The sequence below is a fragment of the Sphaeramia orbicularis genome, chromosome 5 (assembly GCF_902148855.1).
Source record: "Sphaeramia orbicularis chromosome 5, fSphaOr1.1, whole genome shotgun sequence".
NCBI classification, from domain to species: Eukaryota; Metazoa; Chordata; class Actinopteri; order Kurtiformes; family Apogonidae; genus Sphaeramia; species Sphaeramia orbicularis.
The window spans coordinates 13,206,026-13,221,469 of NC_043961.1; the positions used below are offsets into that span (position 1 = coordinate 13,206,026).

At 39.7% G+C, this 15,444-nt stretch overlaps 1 protein-coding gene across 2 annotated transcripts in view; it reads right to left on the minus strand.

Annotated features, from left to right (window-relative positions):
• Window positions 1-15,444, minus strand: part of shq1 (SHQ1, H/ACA ribonucleoprotein assembly factor) — a 67,266-nt gene that overhangs the window by 12,725 nt on the left and 39,097 nt on the right. For both annotated transcript variants that reach the window (XR_003935517.1, XM_030135489.1), the window contains exon 11: window positions 11,202-11,322. Coding sequence is in view for 1 of the 2 variants with exons in the window: in XM_030135489.1 (XP_029991349.1) it covers window positions 11,202-11,322 (121 nt within the window). In the remaining variant the exon portion in view is untranslated. The remainder of the gene's footprint in view (window positions 1-11,201; window positions 11,323-15,444) is intronic.

Genomic DNA, 15,444 nt, shown 5'->3' on the forward strand with positions numbered 1-15,444 from the left:
TTGTTCAGCACTTGAGACAGATCCAACTGAATTTACTCTCATTACAGATGAAAGAAACAATTACTTCTAAAAGTAGGCATTTTTTATGAACAGAGGTGCCACATTAGCCTACACTTGTTGGTCGTACTCAAGTTTGTATTATTGGTTATTGATTCCATCTTGCATTCAATAAACTATAATATACTTAACGCCATTAAAAACACACGGGCCAGAATAATATGTATATTTGGAGATATATTAAATTAACTGGTTTGGGATTAACTTTATGTTAAAGAGGGAACCAGTGGTCATTAGAGAATGAATTGTGGACAAATTGTGATTTACTTAACACGTTTATTCAGTCACTGAATACAGGTACTCAGAAATGGAAAGTGTTATCGTTCAATATCGGGTGTGTCCACCTCTGGCTTCCAAACAAGCAGTGGAGCGACGAGGCATGGAACCAACAAGTCTCATGATCCTGTCCTGAGGAATCCGATCACTCAGACTTACTGATTGTACTGCGATGACGCAGACGGCGAGCGATTTCACCGTGGCTCAGACCTGTGCGTAAAATGCTACTGGCACGTTCTCTCTGTTGAATCGTAAGTTGTGGCATTTTGAGCTGGCAAAAACATTTCAGCATTTTCTTTGCTGCCTTTATATCGGCTATTGACCATACCTAAAATTACCAGTCAAGCATGACTCTGTACAAGAGATTTGACTCAATGTTAAGGCATTAGTCCAAACACTGATGTTGTGCGCATCAGGAATAGGAAAAAATACAGCTGTTAACTGTGTTACTCATCTCATGAGCAACACATACAAATAGGCACCTGAGCAAATAATTTTCTGGAAATTACACCACGTTTGGACTGTGGGTTTTTAATGGCGTTAAGTATATCCACTCAACAACCAAAAAATCCAAAGATGCAGGGTAAAATTTTGCGACACCTAGTGGTGATGTCAAACTCTGGAACCGACTGAATATGTATCATGCTCCCCCTCAGTGGCCGCAAAAAACGGCCCACATTAGAGCTTATTTTATTTTCATCTCCATTTTAGGTTATTTTTAAGGGATTATCATCTCTGGTCCAAATCCAACATAGAAGATGCTTTATGCCACCTGCCATTAAATGTTAAAAAGAAGAGGAAGTCTGGTCTGAGCTACAATAGAAACACAGTGGACTGTAGCGACGATTCACTCCCTCTGCAGATATAATCAGCTCATTCTAATCTCAGAAAAACAACTATTCTTTTATCAGGTGATTATAAATCAATGAATAATTATGCCTATTATAACCCATTTCTGCAATTACATCCTTCTAAATCCCCCTATAGTTCATACACTGAGCCTTTAATACCTGTTAAAATTCATTTCCCTCCCTAAAATTCACATTATTGTCTTTTAAACTCATCATGAAACCTTCTCATACAACCTCCAATAACGCAGTAAACACTGCAGGACCAAGACCATCTGGACAACCTGGTCTCAGTCTGGTCCAAACAAACCGGAGAGGTTCGTTTGTGGTTGAAATGTGATATAACAAAACTACCAGGCCTTTGTGTTCCTTCCACAGGTGTGCAAACGGGGAGGTACGTTAACATTTGGACAGATGTTTTATATTGGATACGAACCCAAAAAAAAAGGAAAAAGCACTGATAAAAACAACAAAATACACATTTAAAAGCACTATAGATTAGAATAGCTGAAGAATATGATATGAAAGACTCAACAGAGATATTAAAATGATTGATATAAACATCATGGGGGATTATATTTGACATTTAGTGTGTTCTCTCTCTTGGTTCTAATTTTAATGAGGGTTTTGTGGATAAAACGGATAAAGTGGCATTTCATCAGATGGCTTTTGTTCTCCTCTTGGACTTTTAGGAGACGTTCCAGAGATGTCACAGTAAGCCTGAATCTTTAAAACCACAAGAAACCGACAGATCTACAGAAGTACAAACCGATCCTTCCCCTTTAGGGCTTTAACTGAAAATGAAAAGGAATGTGGGATCATTGTTGGAAAGCTTTTTTGAGGGGTTTGAAGGTTTTATATCCCACATCATGAATTAAGCCTTAAAGTAGTGCTGAAATTTTCATCAAAACACATTATTTTTCATTGTTTCTGCTTTGGTTTTGTTACTGCTCTGAAGGGGGAACACCCTCCAGGCTTGGTTATGAAGGTTGTTTTTATTTTGTTTTGCTTTTTTGCATGTAAAAGTAAAAGTTTAAGATCTGAATTAAAGATTGTCGGGTCTTAACTACAAACTACATCGCTCTTAACTTTCTGCGTTTAATGTCTGTTCTATTAAATTAATTCATATAATACCTCTGAAGTGATATTGTTTAATCTGTTCCCTTCACACTCAACTGGATGTAATAGAATTGACATTAAAGCTGCGGTTTAATAGCTCGTCTTGTCTTTGGCGGACCTTTGAAGCTACAGATAAAACGCCAAACTCGAATCAATAATAACTCGAGTGGCTTCTCCAAACAAGGATACGAGAAATTATGCGGACGCAGTATGTAAGTCTGTATTTAAGATGAGTGTGTGTGCTCAAGACAAAAGGCTGGAGAGGCTTCATGCTGAGAGGAAATCTGTACTACTTATCCCTGTTCGCTGGGGGACATTTGTGGCTTTGTTCTCCCCAGCGGGGCCTCGAGGACCTCCTTCAGCGCTGAGGCGAACATCAGATAGAGCAGCTCCATTATCTGTTTCAAAGGCTTCAGGACATGCGCTTGACAGTTGTGATGATGCTGCCTGGTGTTTGGCGTTTCAGGCAAGTCCTTCCCAACATGCATCTGGGCGTCTCATCATGGGTATGATTGAGGAGGAGGCCACAGGAGGTGGGCCAGGCTTCGCTACTGATCAAATTATGGGCTTTAAAACTCAACTTTGTGACGTTACATTATATTACCACGGAATTAAAACACAACCAGACAGCTCAAAGTCATGATTACTACCTACAAAGTACAACAAATGTGCGCAGGTAATCATTATGCCTCTTGATGTTTGGTTTGTTCTAACATTACCATGAAATTAAGCAGGAATTCTTGCAGAATTTTGGCATTCTGCAAGTCTGAGTCATAGAACATGTAATTTGTTCGGTATTACTTAGTCACATAAAGGAGGATGATTTCAGTATTATACAGTGAGATTCAAGGTGATTCTGAAGGTTTTACACAGATCTACTGCTGTGTTTGATAGTGTTTTTGGCCTCTTTCAATTAAAAAAAAAAAAAATCTGTATAGTTTTACAACCATCTTAGTATTAGTTTTATTCCCATTTTGCTGAATTTGGTCCTTTAAGCTTAGTTTTTAATTTAGTTTTACCATTTTTCCAGGTGTCAAGCTGAAAAAATGCATCAGAACTATTATTAAAGGTGTCATTTTTATTTTTGTACATTCTAGATTTGAGTGTTTTTTTTCAGTCACAGGTTGTGTTGGAGTTTGTTGTTTTGGTGCGGACTGTTTGATAATGTTAGCCCATTCCATTTTTAAGATAACGGTATTTAATGTTAAGACACTGTTGATGCTTCAGAAGAAGAAGAAATAAGCATTAAAAACCTTGAGATGATCCAATAATTGTATGATTCTTTGAGGTACAATCTTCATCCACGACCTGAATCACCATTTTCTTATTTCTAACAAAATGCAGACAAGGTACAACTAAACTATAACAAGTTTTCCTCCAGTTTCTGGGGGGATGAGGCTGTATGTCACTGCTTTCGGTTAATGCTGTCGACCTGAAACTGTTCATTTTCGGACCATATTATTGACAATAACTGATGAACACTAGTCCACACCTTACTAACTGCACATATATCTGTAGTTTTGCAGTGTTTACAATTAAAGCCGCCATTCTCTTAATGTTTGTGCGTAAAAATTCCACAATTACCTGAAATCACATTGCACTGAGACATTCAGATCTACTCCTTACTAGGGGTGTAAGAAAATATCGGTTCAGCAATATATCGCGATATTTCATTTCACAATACTGTATCGATATTAAAAAGTACTGTATCGATATTTGTAGGTATTTATTCAAATGCAGATATTGTGGAGGTTCATTTTTGTTTTTGGTTTATATTTTATTTATTATTGTTTAACACTCTTTTATAAAATAATGTTGGATCCTTTGTTGGGATTGCACAAAAATAATATTATGATGCTAGTTATGAACTAATAGAATATGAACATTTGAACAGGATCTTACACTATAATGTCTGTAAAACATAATTTAAGTTTTAACACAGGAACATTTTGTGATATAGCATTAGATCCTGTTGTGATCAAATAAAAATGTGTTTAGTATTTGTGCATATTTGTGGTGTAATTCGATTCTTCCAGGAAATAATCATTTTAAAAAACGAAACAAAGCCAACAAAAAATTGCCTTTTTAACAGTATCATGATATATCGTGATGTATTGTATCGTGGTCCTAGTATTGTGATTTGTATCGTATCACCAGATTCTTGCCAATACACACCCTTACTCCTTACTGTAGAAAACTACCCAGTGACATCCCCATTTGAGCTTTTCAGACAGGTAGGAGGGTTTAATATGTGACTGACAGCTATAATTACTAATCCTATTACGGATCAGATTAACTCGGACACGACCGGGACGTGACCTGACAAGGACGATAAGAAAAGTGGCTTCACCATTAAATTAACAGAATGAAATGACTTGATATTCACCTGCATTTATACTTAGTCTTTTGATTTGGACAACAAGAAGATGTGTATATTTTTTCCTACTGATTTTGGCTGTTGTAACTTTAATAACAGACCAAGACCTAATTTGTCTGGCCAGATATTTTTTAATGAACTACATGAATTTTTACACTCAACATGACTGAAACCCAACCTACCTCACAGTGCAGTGTTCTCTGTAAAACACTGCAGTTACTGATACATGTGCAATGTAAAATGAGTGCAATTCAGTAGGAAAGTTGTGCAGTGCAATCTGTGCCATCCTTCTGAAAAGGGCATCATATTATAAATTAAGATTGATCATGGTGTAATTACAGAGGGAGTGTAAGGACTGACTAATAAAAAAAAAAAAAAAGACCCAAGTGATCTACAGCTCTGGAAAAATTAAGAGACCACTGCAAAATGATCACTTTCTCTGATTTAACCATTTATAGTTATGTGTTTGCGTAAAATGAACATTTTTGTTTCATTCTCTAAACTACCGACAAAATTTCTCCCAAATTTCAAATAAAAGTATTGTTATTTAGAGCGTGTATTTGCAGAACACAACACATGGTCAAAAAAACCAAAAACATGCAGGTGTTTTCAGACCTTAAATAACGCAAAGGAGGGTTCATATTAATTTCTAAACACAACACTAATGTTGTAACTCGGGAAAAGTTCAGACATCAATATTTGCTGGAATAACCCTGATTTCCAATGACAGCTTTCACGTGTCTTCTCTCTCCACCACTGCTGTTGGATGACTTTATGCAGCTCCTGGCATAGAAATTCAAGACGCTCAGCGATCTTCGATGTCTTGTGACCATCCACCTTCCTCCAGAAGTTTTCAAAGTGGGTTCAGGCCTGGAAACTGGACTGGCCATGACAGGGTCTTCATCTGGTGGTCCGTCATCCACACCTTTATTGACCTAGCTGAGGCCAGGAGCATTGTCCTGATAGAAAAACCAGTCCTCAGAGTTTGGGAACATTGTCAGAGCAGAACTCCAGAAGTTTTCAAACTTATTCTTTGATTCCAATTACTTTTGCAGTACTAATAGCACTGTTTTTGTCTATTGTAAGAAGATAGTGATGGCCACAGTAGTGGTGTTTATACTTCTCCTTCTTAAATAAGACATGGATCAGGTGTTTATTTAGTAGAATAAGGTGTACTTGTGTTAGAATTCAACAGACACAGGAATGGAATGGCTGTCATACATGCAGATATGCTGATTTCACAGGAAATTGTAGTGGTCTCTTAACTTTTCCCAGAGTTGTACATATAAATTAGTGTCTAGAGTGGATTGGATCATGGATTGGATGGATGAATAGCAAACTTCAACATATACTTTCTCACAAACTCCATTTAAGCACACAAACATGCATGAATCTTGTTATATTGAACCTTTAATAAAGTCAACTTTTTACTGCTAGTTTTGTTTTCTTTAATATCTATTCTTATGATCCTACTATATGAATCACCCAGACATATCCATCAACAAAACCAACCTATTATGTGTTTACTACTTGGGTAATCACAAGGTCATCTTACCCTTTACTATCAAACCATTACCTTCTATTACCATCTTATTACTGGGCTGTAAAGTGCTCCCAAAACCCTCAGAGTAAACGAAAACACGTGAAACGCTAAGTGGATTGGAAAAGCCGAGTACGTTGTGAGGTATGTCGGGGTGAAGTGACCGATCTGCGAGGGGGGGGATGGATGCGTGTCTACACCGTTCCACTACGCCCAAGTGCACTTCAAGGCCTTTGGCTGCAGGTCTTGGCTGACACGCTGACCCCGTGCTTAACCCCGCTGCCCTGGGCGACTCCCAGTTGTTGGAGCTCCAGATGCTTTTCCCTGCAGGGCTGGTGGGGGTTGTGTGGGGGGGCTGCTGTCAGCGCTGCAGACAACTCTCCCCAATGGTCATTGTCATGCACACAATGCTGAGGATGAATGAGACAAGGGAGCTGGAGAGAGAATGTAGGAAGCCTGAGGGCTGCTTCACGCTCCAAAAATAAAAGAAGAATGTCTACAACTTTATTTTTGGCAGATTCCTTTGTTGTTTTCATGCTGTGCTGCACACATGTTTTTTTTCCCTTGTATTCTCTGTCTTCAGTGAAAACAACTCTTATTGTTTTTGGGGGACTGCTCACTTCACACCTACCATTCACAATTATTTGAGGGTGTCCATTCAGCTGTTACGGTGTGAGGCTCGGTCTGTCCTCAAAGTGTTTCCTGTCAATTTTCCAGTGTGTACAATTCGCACATTTTGCAGACAAGTCACCAGTTTCCCCCACAAAAGAAGACAACGACGAAAAAGAAGAAAGCGCAAATAGAGCCATTTTTTCCCCCCTTTCCGCTAATGACTTCATCTGGAAACATGAATCTCAGTTCTCTTCCCTCCTCTTACACTAACCCTGGAGCACATCACTTGTACCCTGCCATGTTTTTTCCCTTTCTGCTGGAATCTAATTGACCCAATTAATGAAGGAGGGTGGGTGGGTGGTTGTGAGCGAACCAGCGCTGCAAAAAGGAAGTTGTAGCTCTCCTGATTTAACCGAGGTACTGTAACACAACACTGGGCTTATAGGCTTTGTCTGCGCTGGCTGCTGTGAATCTACGCTGGCCTCTCTCCAAGCTTTTTCATAAAGGAAGGGAGGAAGACAAAGAGAGTGAAAGTGAGGCGACTAGGGTTTTCTTTGCAGTCCGGCAGCTCTGCAGGGGCTTTGGCATCTGAGGGTCTTCAAACGCTCACATACTGAAGCTAATGGACTGCAGAGGCTGCTGCTCCATTTGGGAGAATGCTCTCTGCTAACAATTCAGAGATAATTAGGGTTGGATGGGTGTGTGTGGCAGTTAAAGCAGTTCATACAAAGGAAGTGTGTGTTAACTTTAAGAGAAACTCAAGAGTGGTGTCAAGTCAAGTCAATTTTTTATAGTTTAATACGACAAATTGCACATCTACTTCAATACCCAAAATGTATGACGCCTTCTGTCCTTTGACCCTGAGATCAAGTGAGGAACATTCTTCGCAAAACGTTTAACAGGGTGGGAAAAATGGAAGAAATCTCATAGAAGAAGCCTTCTATGATGGGAAACAGTTTGTTTTCGGGTTGAATTCTTATTTATTTACCTTTATTTAACCAGGAAGTCCCACTGAGATTAGAAATCTCTTTTGCAAGGGAGGCCTGGCCAAGGTCGCAGCCATATAAAGTCAAAACTATACAAAACACATACGTGATACACAATGAACAATAAAAAAAGAATAGCAATTATTCAACCATAATGGCCTCTCAAGAAAAACAGTTACATTCCTCCTTCACTGCATTCTCCATGATTTTCATTTACAGGTAGGCACTAATCTTATATCATGGATAATGCAAGTTTGTCATCCTTGTATTTTACAGAGAGCATTGCATTATGTGTTTGTTGCATTAATGTTTCTAGGCTAGCAAGTTTAGTCACTTTAGTAGAGTATGTCCTGCCAACAGCACCATGGATATCATTCTGAACAGATAATCACTTCCTCTTATCTGCCTACATGACAAAGCAAAAACAACTATAAATGTGTCCAAGGTCTCAGAGAAACCATAGTTGTCCAACCTGTGGATAATACTAGACGTAGCGACTTTAATCTATCATGAAGTCAAAGCAACACCAACTTCAGTTGTAAACTTGAGTTTCCTTAAGTGTTGGTTGTGGTTGTGGATTTATAAACCTGGATTTGATGTTCCAGGTGCAGCTTCATTACACAAACACATAATCTCCGTGAGCAGAATGGGATGTGCTGGCATCATTTAACAATCACTGTGTTTCACCTGAACGCCCAGATGCACACAAACTAGAGTTCAGAAAATATACACTTTGGAAAGAGTTAGAAAGGAACAAATGTAGAGACAAATATCTGCTGTTGATACAGACGGGCCATAAATGATTCATCGAGACATGTGCATCATAATCAAACCATGAGGCCGTAGTCGTAATTCAAATGACTATAGACATTTCTCTAGTTGTAAAATGCTGCAGGAGGATTTAGGTTTGATTTTCTAAATATTTACTAGTATTGAAAAGATGCGGCCGTTTATATTATAAACTGCTGCAATCAGATTTTTGATTGCGCTTTCTACGTAAAGAGGAAGCTCAGATTTACCGCTTTGACCGCAGTAATACGGAGGAAGTGAGGACGCAAAGCCATAAAGTGAAAATCATTGTACATTTCAATCATTGACAGGTTAATGTTGAACTGGAATTATCTACCTGCCTTTCAGAGTTTCTGCTCTAAAAATGGTCAGCTACTCCGCTCTAACCCATAGCAGTTTTATATAATGTGTTGATTTAATGCCTGTGAAGAAATAATAACTGACAGAAGATGAATTACAGACACTGTTGGTCCAGCTGCAGAACTCCAGTGTGCAGTCAGTCTGGTTTTACACAGACGCGACTGTGTAAAACACAACGTTAGAGAGCTTATGTTATTAAGAGAGGTGTAAAAATATTGGTTCATTATGAAAATGTGGCAAGGCTGACTATGGCGGGCTGCCACGGCGTAATGGAAAACACTGCAGCTGTCAGTTTGGAAAACGTGGCTATAGTGTTTACTTCATGGTATTGTCTAAATAGTGCAATAATGTACGTGCTAAATGGTGCTTTTCGAAGTTTTTGGCCGTATAAAACAACACAAAAGAAAAGTAGGACTATGAAAACTACAGATGAAGTTGGTGATACTTTTTACAAGAAGTGAGAATAGTCGTGATTCAGTTCGTGGATTGCGGTCGTACCTCAAAAGATCGTCATATGATCTTCCCTCGCTCTCTTTGCGGTGTTGATGTCCTGCCCTGACTCAATATGTGCGAGAGTAAAAGGGGAGAGTCTGCCCTGCGGCTTAAATCATGCTGAAGTCTTTACGAGGTTGTAAATTTGAGACCGATGTCTCTGCAGTCAGAGGAACTTTAGGAGTAGAAATGCACGTGGGACAGAGAGGAGATTAAATAAATCAACCCCACCTCCATCCGGCAAACATCCATTAATCGCTGTGTCCATCATGTGCGGCTGATGGCGTCCAAACCGTCTGCCGCGGGGAAGTGACAAGATACGGGACTGCGCCACGGGGGTATAGATTACATCTCATCTTACCGCCCCGGCTCCCAGAGACGACTCACTTAGCGGAGGATGACAAATTCTGCACGGGGGAATATCTCGTGCTGAAGAAAACATTGCCTGCACGATCTGTCATCAAACCTGTCAGACAAAACACAAAGGGGGTTGCCACAACAAGCCGTGTGTTTGATAGCGGAGGTTGGGCTGTGAAAACCGCAAACCTCCTGGCTCACAGAACAGGGCTAGCTCCCCTGCGCCGCTTTGCATTCCGACTGGAGGCTTCCTCAGATATCTCTCAGTCCAAACACAGGAACGTAACTTCAGAAACCACAAGTGGAATTTTTGTATTGTGTGAGCCAAAATACCCACACCTCAACAACAAGAGGTATTACATGCATGCTTGCGATCTTAAGTGGCGATATAAGCTGCATTAGAAGTGGTTTGACTGAGCAGAGTGTCTTTTGCAGGTCTCGACAGCGCATATAACCCTTCAAGAGGATAAAAAAAAACCTGACAGAAGTAAGGAAAGAAACAATTCAATCCTGGGTCAGGGCTGCAGGAAGGAGGGCTAATCCATTTAATGATCGATGCAGGGCCGCGTTAGGTCAAGCAGACATTTAGCTGCAATGTACAGCAGAGGAAAACAGTGGAGGAAAAGGTTGAGCAGGCGAACGGCTCTGAAGAGACTGATTGAGTCTTTGGGTGAAGCTGACAAAGCTTCCAAACCCTAAGAGATCCCACCAACCCTCAAACTGAGCTGTGGATTTTGTCCTATCCATTAAAGTCCGGGCATCCGCAGCATTTTTAAGAGCACAATTCAAGACTTCTCCTGGAAAAAATGTAGAAATGAGAATGTGAGGAGAGGGAGGAGAGAGAAAAAAAAAGCATTAAATCCCTGCAGACCTTTTATCGTGTCTGCATCTGGGCGCCGAGCCTACAACATCAGGCACACATTTTTCAACTGGGCTTTTTCCAGACGAGCACACCACTTGGCTGAACCCTGGCCAAGAGTAAAACAGAGCTCATTACTGAGTAATGCGCTCGCAGGCTCACATTTGAAATGTGTAAGTAATTGTAAAATATGAACTCAGAGGTAGATAGAACCATCCAAACTATATAATCGCAGGAAGAAACGTGCACTTTTTGCATGTTTGGCTTGTGATGGTAGTTACGCCCACCTGAGATATGAGGTACATCGGTGCATGGGGATTTAGTGAATGCAAAGGACTCGCTGATGGTACTTCTGACACTTGATAGGGTACGACTGCATCTTTCAGTGGCTCAGGAATCCACCTGGCCCTGCTGTGACAAATGACTGGTCTAATCCTCTCCTCTAAAGCACTGATGCATCACGCTGCTAACTCTGAGAAGATGAAACCAGCTGGGATGTGTGTATATGTGTGTGTGCTTGTGAACTTACTTGACCCTCTGGATCCAGATGCAGTAGTCTGTGATGTACAGATCGTTCAGTATGTAGGCCGGGTCGTTCTCTCGGAAGACTCTGTGAATATCGAGCAGGCATTTGAGGACGCAGGCTCTCCCTGGGCACAGGAACACAAGCGTGGCAGGGAAATGGAAAAACAGTGTTACTCGCGCTCGGTATTAAGGATGACAATGCACTCCAGCTGCTGGCAGACACAGCATGCATCTAAAGGCTTGCACTCATTGTTCCATACATAAAAGCCAAGGTAGAGGATCAGAGGAAAATCCCAGCGAGCTTGCACAGTAATTTGATCCATACACTTTAAGAAGAGTTCCTGGTTTAAGAAGCGGTTCATCTGAGAGAACAGAAACAACACAGCTTTATTGTGCCTGTACTCAGACTTTGTCAGAAACAACCATCAAAAGCTGCCCTCAATGTTTTTTGGTTTTTTTTTGGGATGATTTTTCCATTTATTCACATCTGTCCATTTAGCTATTGTAGAGCATCTGTGCAGTTTTACTGTAAATCCATCTGGTGGAAACAAAAAGTAAAAAGTACTGATTTTAAGACCTCATGGGCCAAAGAAGTTACAGCTTTATTCTCACATTAACAATGTTCGACACTGTTGAGACAGAAATCATAAAGTAATGTACTAATGAAAACAGAAATAAGATTCACAGGTCTTAGAACTGTGGTGTTTTTACAGACGCAAACACTATCCAAAGCAAAACACAGAGGACCTGACTGTTTTAAGTTGCTTCAGCCCAATCTATTTTATCAGTTTCAGTTGCTAAGATAATGTAGCTTTTATGTGCATGTCTTTTAATCCATTTGCTTAAAACTTGGCAGAAGTACAGCCCTTAAGGCACCTAATATCAAATAAATCACAAAGAGCAATAATTGAAGGAAATATTAAAGAAAAAACTTAAGAACTTCTACTTGAAAAGTAAACCATGTCTACTTGGATATATGTTATTTCAGAGCTTTCACGACTTTGTAAATTTAATGTAGAGTACACAGCATTTTCAGAGGTTACAACTTTTCTTTTGCCATAAAAATGTTGATAGAAACCTGCACTAATAGTATCCTGTACTTCAGTCTAAATGAATGAATCAATGTAAATGAAAGACCAAAGGGTTAGTTACAAAAACTAAACTTTTTCTGACTCACCACTGTAGGTAGTCATGTATGCATCATTTCACAAGTCGACAAGTACGTTACAGCTCAAGCAGAGATGTGAATTATGACTGGAGACCTGGACTGTGTGGCGGTAAATGTAATATTTCTGACTATATGAATACTGATACTCCGCACTCCATAGTTCCATGTACGTGCAAACAGAAAGTTTGTTTGTTGCCATTATAAATCAACTCATACGGTGATTTATAATTTGGATAAACATAAGATAAAATTATTTTATACATTTCAGCTGCTTATTTAATGTGGTTGTTCTCTGTATAACTTTCCATGTGGCAGAGGTTGGCAAATGATGCAGTCTGCAATTATTTACAGATAATTTGAGATTAATCATGAATTAAATAAATCAACTGGCAGCCTGAGTATCCACACTGAAGCAAACGCTGGGATTTTTGGTTACATTGCGCAGTGTTGTATGACATGGTTTATGGTTGACACCAGCGCTCTGATGACATGTGTTGAAATTGTTTTAGCTAGCTTTCAACGCCGCAAATGCATCGCATATGCAGAACGACACCAAAACTGCATTTGTTATTCTGACAAATGGCTTCTTTCTAAAGTATACAACGGAGCCAAACTGTCAAAGCACTTCACTGTCCAATCGGGCGTATGAATAGTATCCAACGAGGGCAAGGGAAAACGCTCCTCTCCACCTCAGTGGAGCTGGTTGGCATTGTCCAGAGACATTCCAGCACCAATCAAAATAAACAGCGCACTCGCAGTGAGGAAAAGCTTAAACAAACATTTGGTTCTCATTTAAGCATGGGATCGTATGCAGGGAACTCTGCCCTCAAATTCTGGACTTGGATTATGTGAGGCAAAAAACACACCCGCTTCCAAGATATGACTTCTTTTGAAAAGCTTCAAGATTTGTTTGTGTAAAATTAAAGGACAGCTGCTCTCTGCAACATTTCAACATCTCCTGGTAAGATGACAAGTGAATGAGATGTGTTAAATAGTCAAAGGCAGGTTATCAGAAGCAGTGGGCGTACAATAACATTTCCCTTGGCTCTGCTGTATTAAGAGGCTGCATATAAAAGCAGAAATAGCATGAAGGATATATAATACTTGACAAACAATATGAGAAGTGAGGGTTTCCCACTTTTAAGGAGCACAGCTTTTCATCCTCTTACTATTCACACTCTGGCATTGACTGGGAGGCGGCTTTAAAAGAGCAGCAGGAAGCTTTTGACACGAGTCTGATTTGATGCTTTTGATCAAACGCACCAGAGGAGGCAGAGGCAAAACAGCCGCTGACATCCATATCTGGTTTAATCAATGTACATTTTGTAGCGTACAGCATCAGCGTATCATCTGATCCCTACTAGGTATTAAAACAGCTTCTCAAAGCCAGAACTGGGAGCCGTACTGAGCGTTAATCCAGGACTATGACGACCCGATTCCAAAGTCAACACTGGACTTTGGATCACATTCCTGTAGGGGCTTAGGGCTCAACTACTGTCATACTGTATGTGTATGACAGCTTTTTCACACACATTTTGAGCTCTTTATGCATACTGTCCATAAGATTTCTGCAGACTGTAAGGGAATTACCCACAGTGTGACATCAAATATATGAGGTCCGATCCTGTCCATGGGATAACTTAAAATACTGAGGATATTAACAATCAAGAATGTAGAAATCATTTTAGTTCAGGTTCCACATACAGGTCAATTTGGTCTCAAGAGGGTCAGACTAGTAAAATAATAATACCTACATCATAATAACCTATAAATACTGACAACTCGTTTGTTTTAGTTTAAAAAGGTAGATTTATATGTAAAGGTTTACATTTACAAACCATCGTTTCACAAAAACTGTTAATAATCTAAAATGTTTTGTGAGAAGTGTAATTTTAACATTATACCTGTTAATGGATCCACTGTGATCTGTAAGTTGTAATGTACATGCGTAAATCATAGGATGAGGCGTAATAATGTGGCGGCTGAGGTTCAGTTGGTAGAGGGGGTCGTCAAATGACTGAAGGGTCGGCAGTTCAAATCCTCGAATCCTGGCTCCGACTGTCCACACGTCTAAGTGTCCTTGGGCAAGACACTGAACCCTAAATTGCTCCCAGTACATGGCAGCAGCTGCCCACTGGTGTATGAGTGTGTTTGTGAAGGGGTGAATGTGAGGCTTTATAAAGAGTTTTGGGCACCATGAAGGTGTAGAAAATGCGTTATATAGCCTAAGTGCAATCCATTTACCGTAATATTGTTGAAACTGCAGTTATTTTTCGTACAAAATTTTTGGTTGTTCATGTTATTCACATCTTTTAAAGCATACTATGTATACGGAAACATTTTCATTACACGATTTACCTTTTGCAATTTTACTGGTCCGGCTCACTTGAAACCAGGTTGGACTGAATGTGGCTGAATGTGGCCTCTGAACTGAAATGAGTCTGACACCCATGCTCTAAGTACAGTTGCAGAAAAGGTTATTAGACCATCAAAAGTCATCAAAAACAATGGCTATGCAATCAAGTACTAACTCCTGTGTGTATCATGTGACTAAAACAAACAGAAAAGAAAACATGGAATGCCTTAAAGCACTGCTTTTTTTGGTACAGTGCCATAGATATTGATGTAAGAACTGAAGTGATTTTGGTTATTATCGAGAAAACATGGAAAATGGATAGATATCAGCTCTGAAATTAAACTCTTATGAGCTATTTTTGTTATCATTGTATTTGTCCAAACAAATGTTCCTTTAGTTGTCCCAGGCATTAAAATGAACAAGAAATTGAAGAAAACAAGGGGTGGTCAAATAATTTTTTCCGCGACTGTATATACTGCAGCATCACTCTTCTGTCATACCAGTGTCATCCTGGCCAATCTATCTATCTAGTTACTGCCATCGCTTTTTTTAACAAATACAAGTAATTTGAGTATTTGAGAATTACCACTACTTCACTAAGGAGGAGCCTGGAGGATGTTTATTTCAGTCAGTTTTAGACAGGAGACTTAATGGACGCCTCAGAACCAAGACAAAACACGTTTCAGTATCGTCAAGATAATGTCACATGATACGCCACGGAGC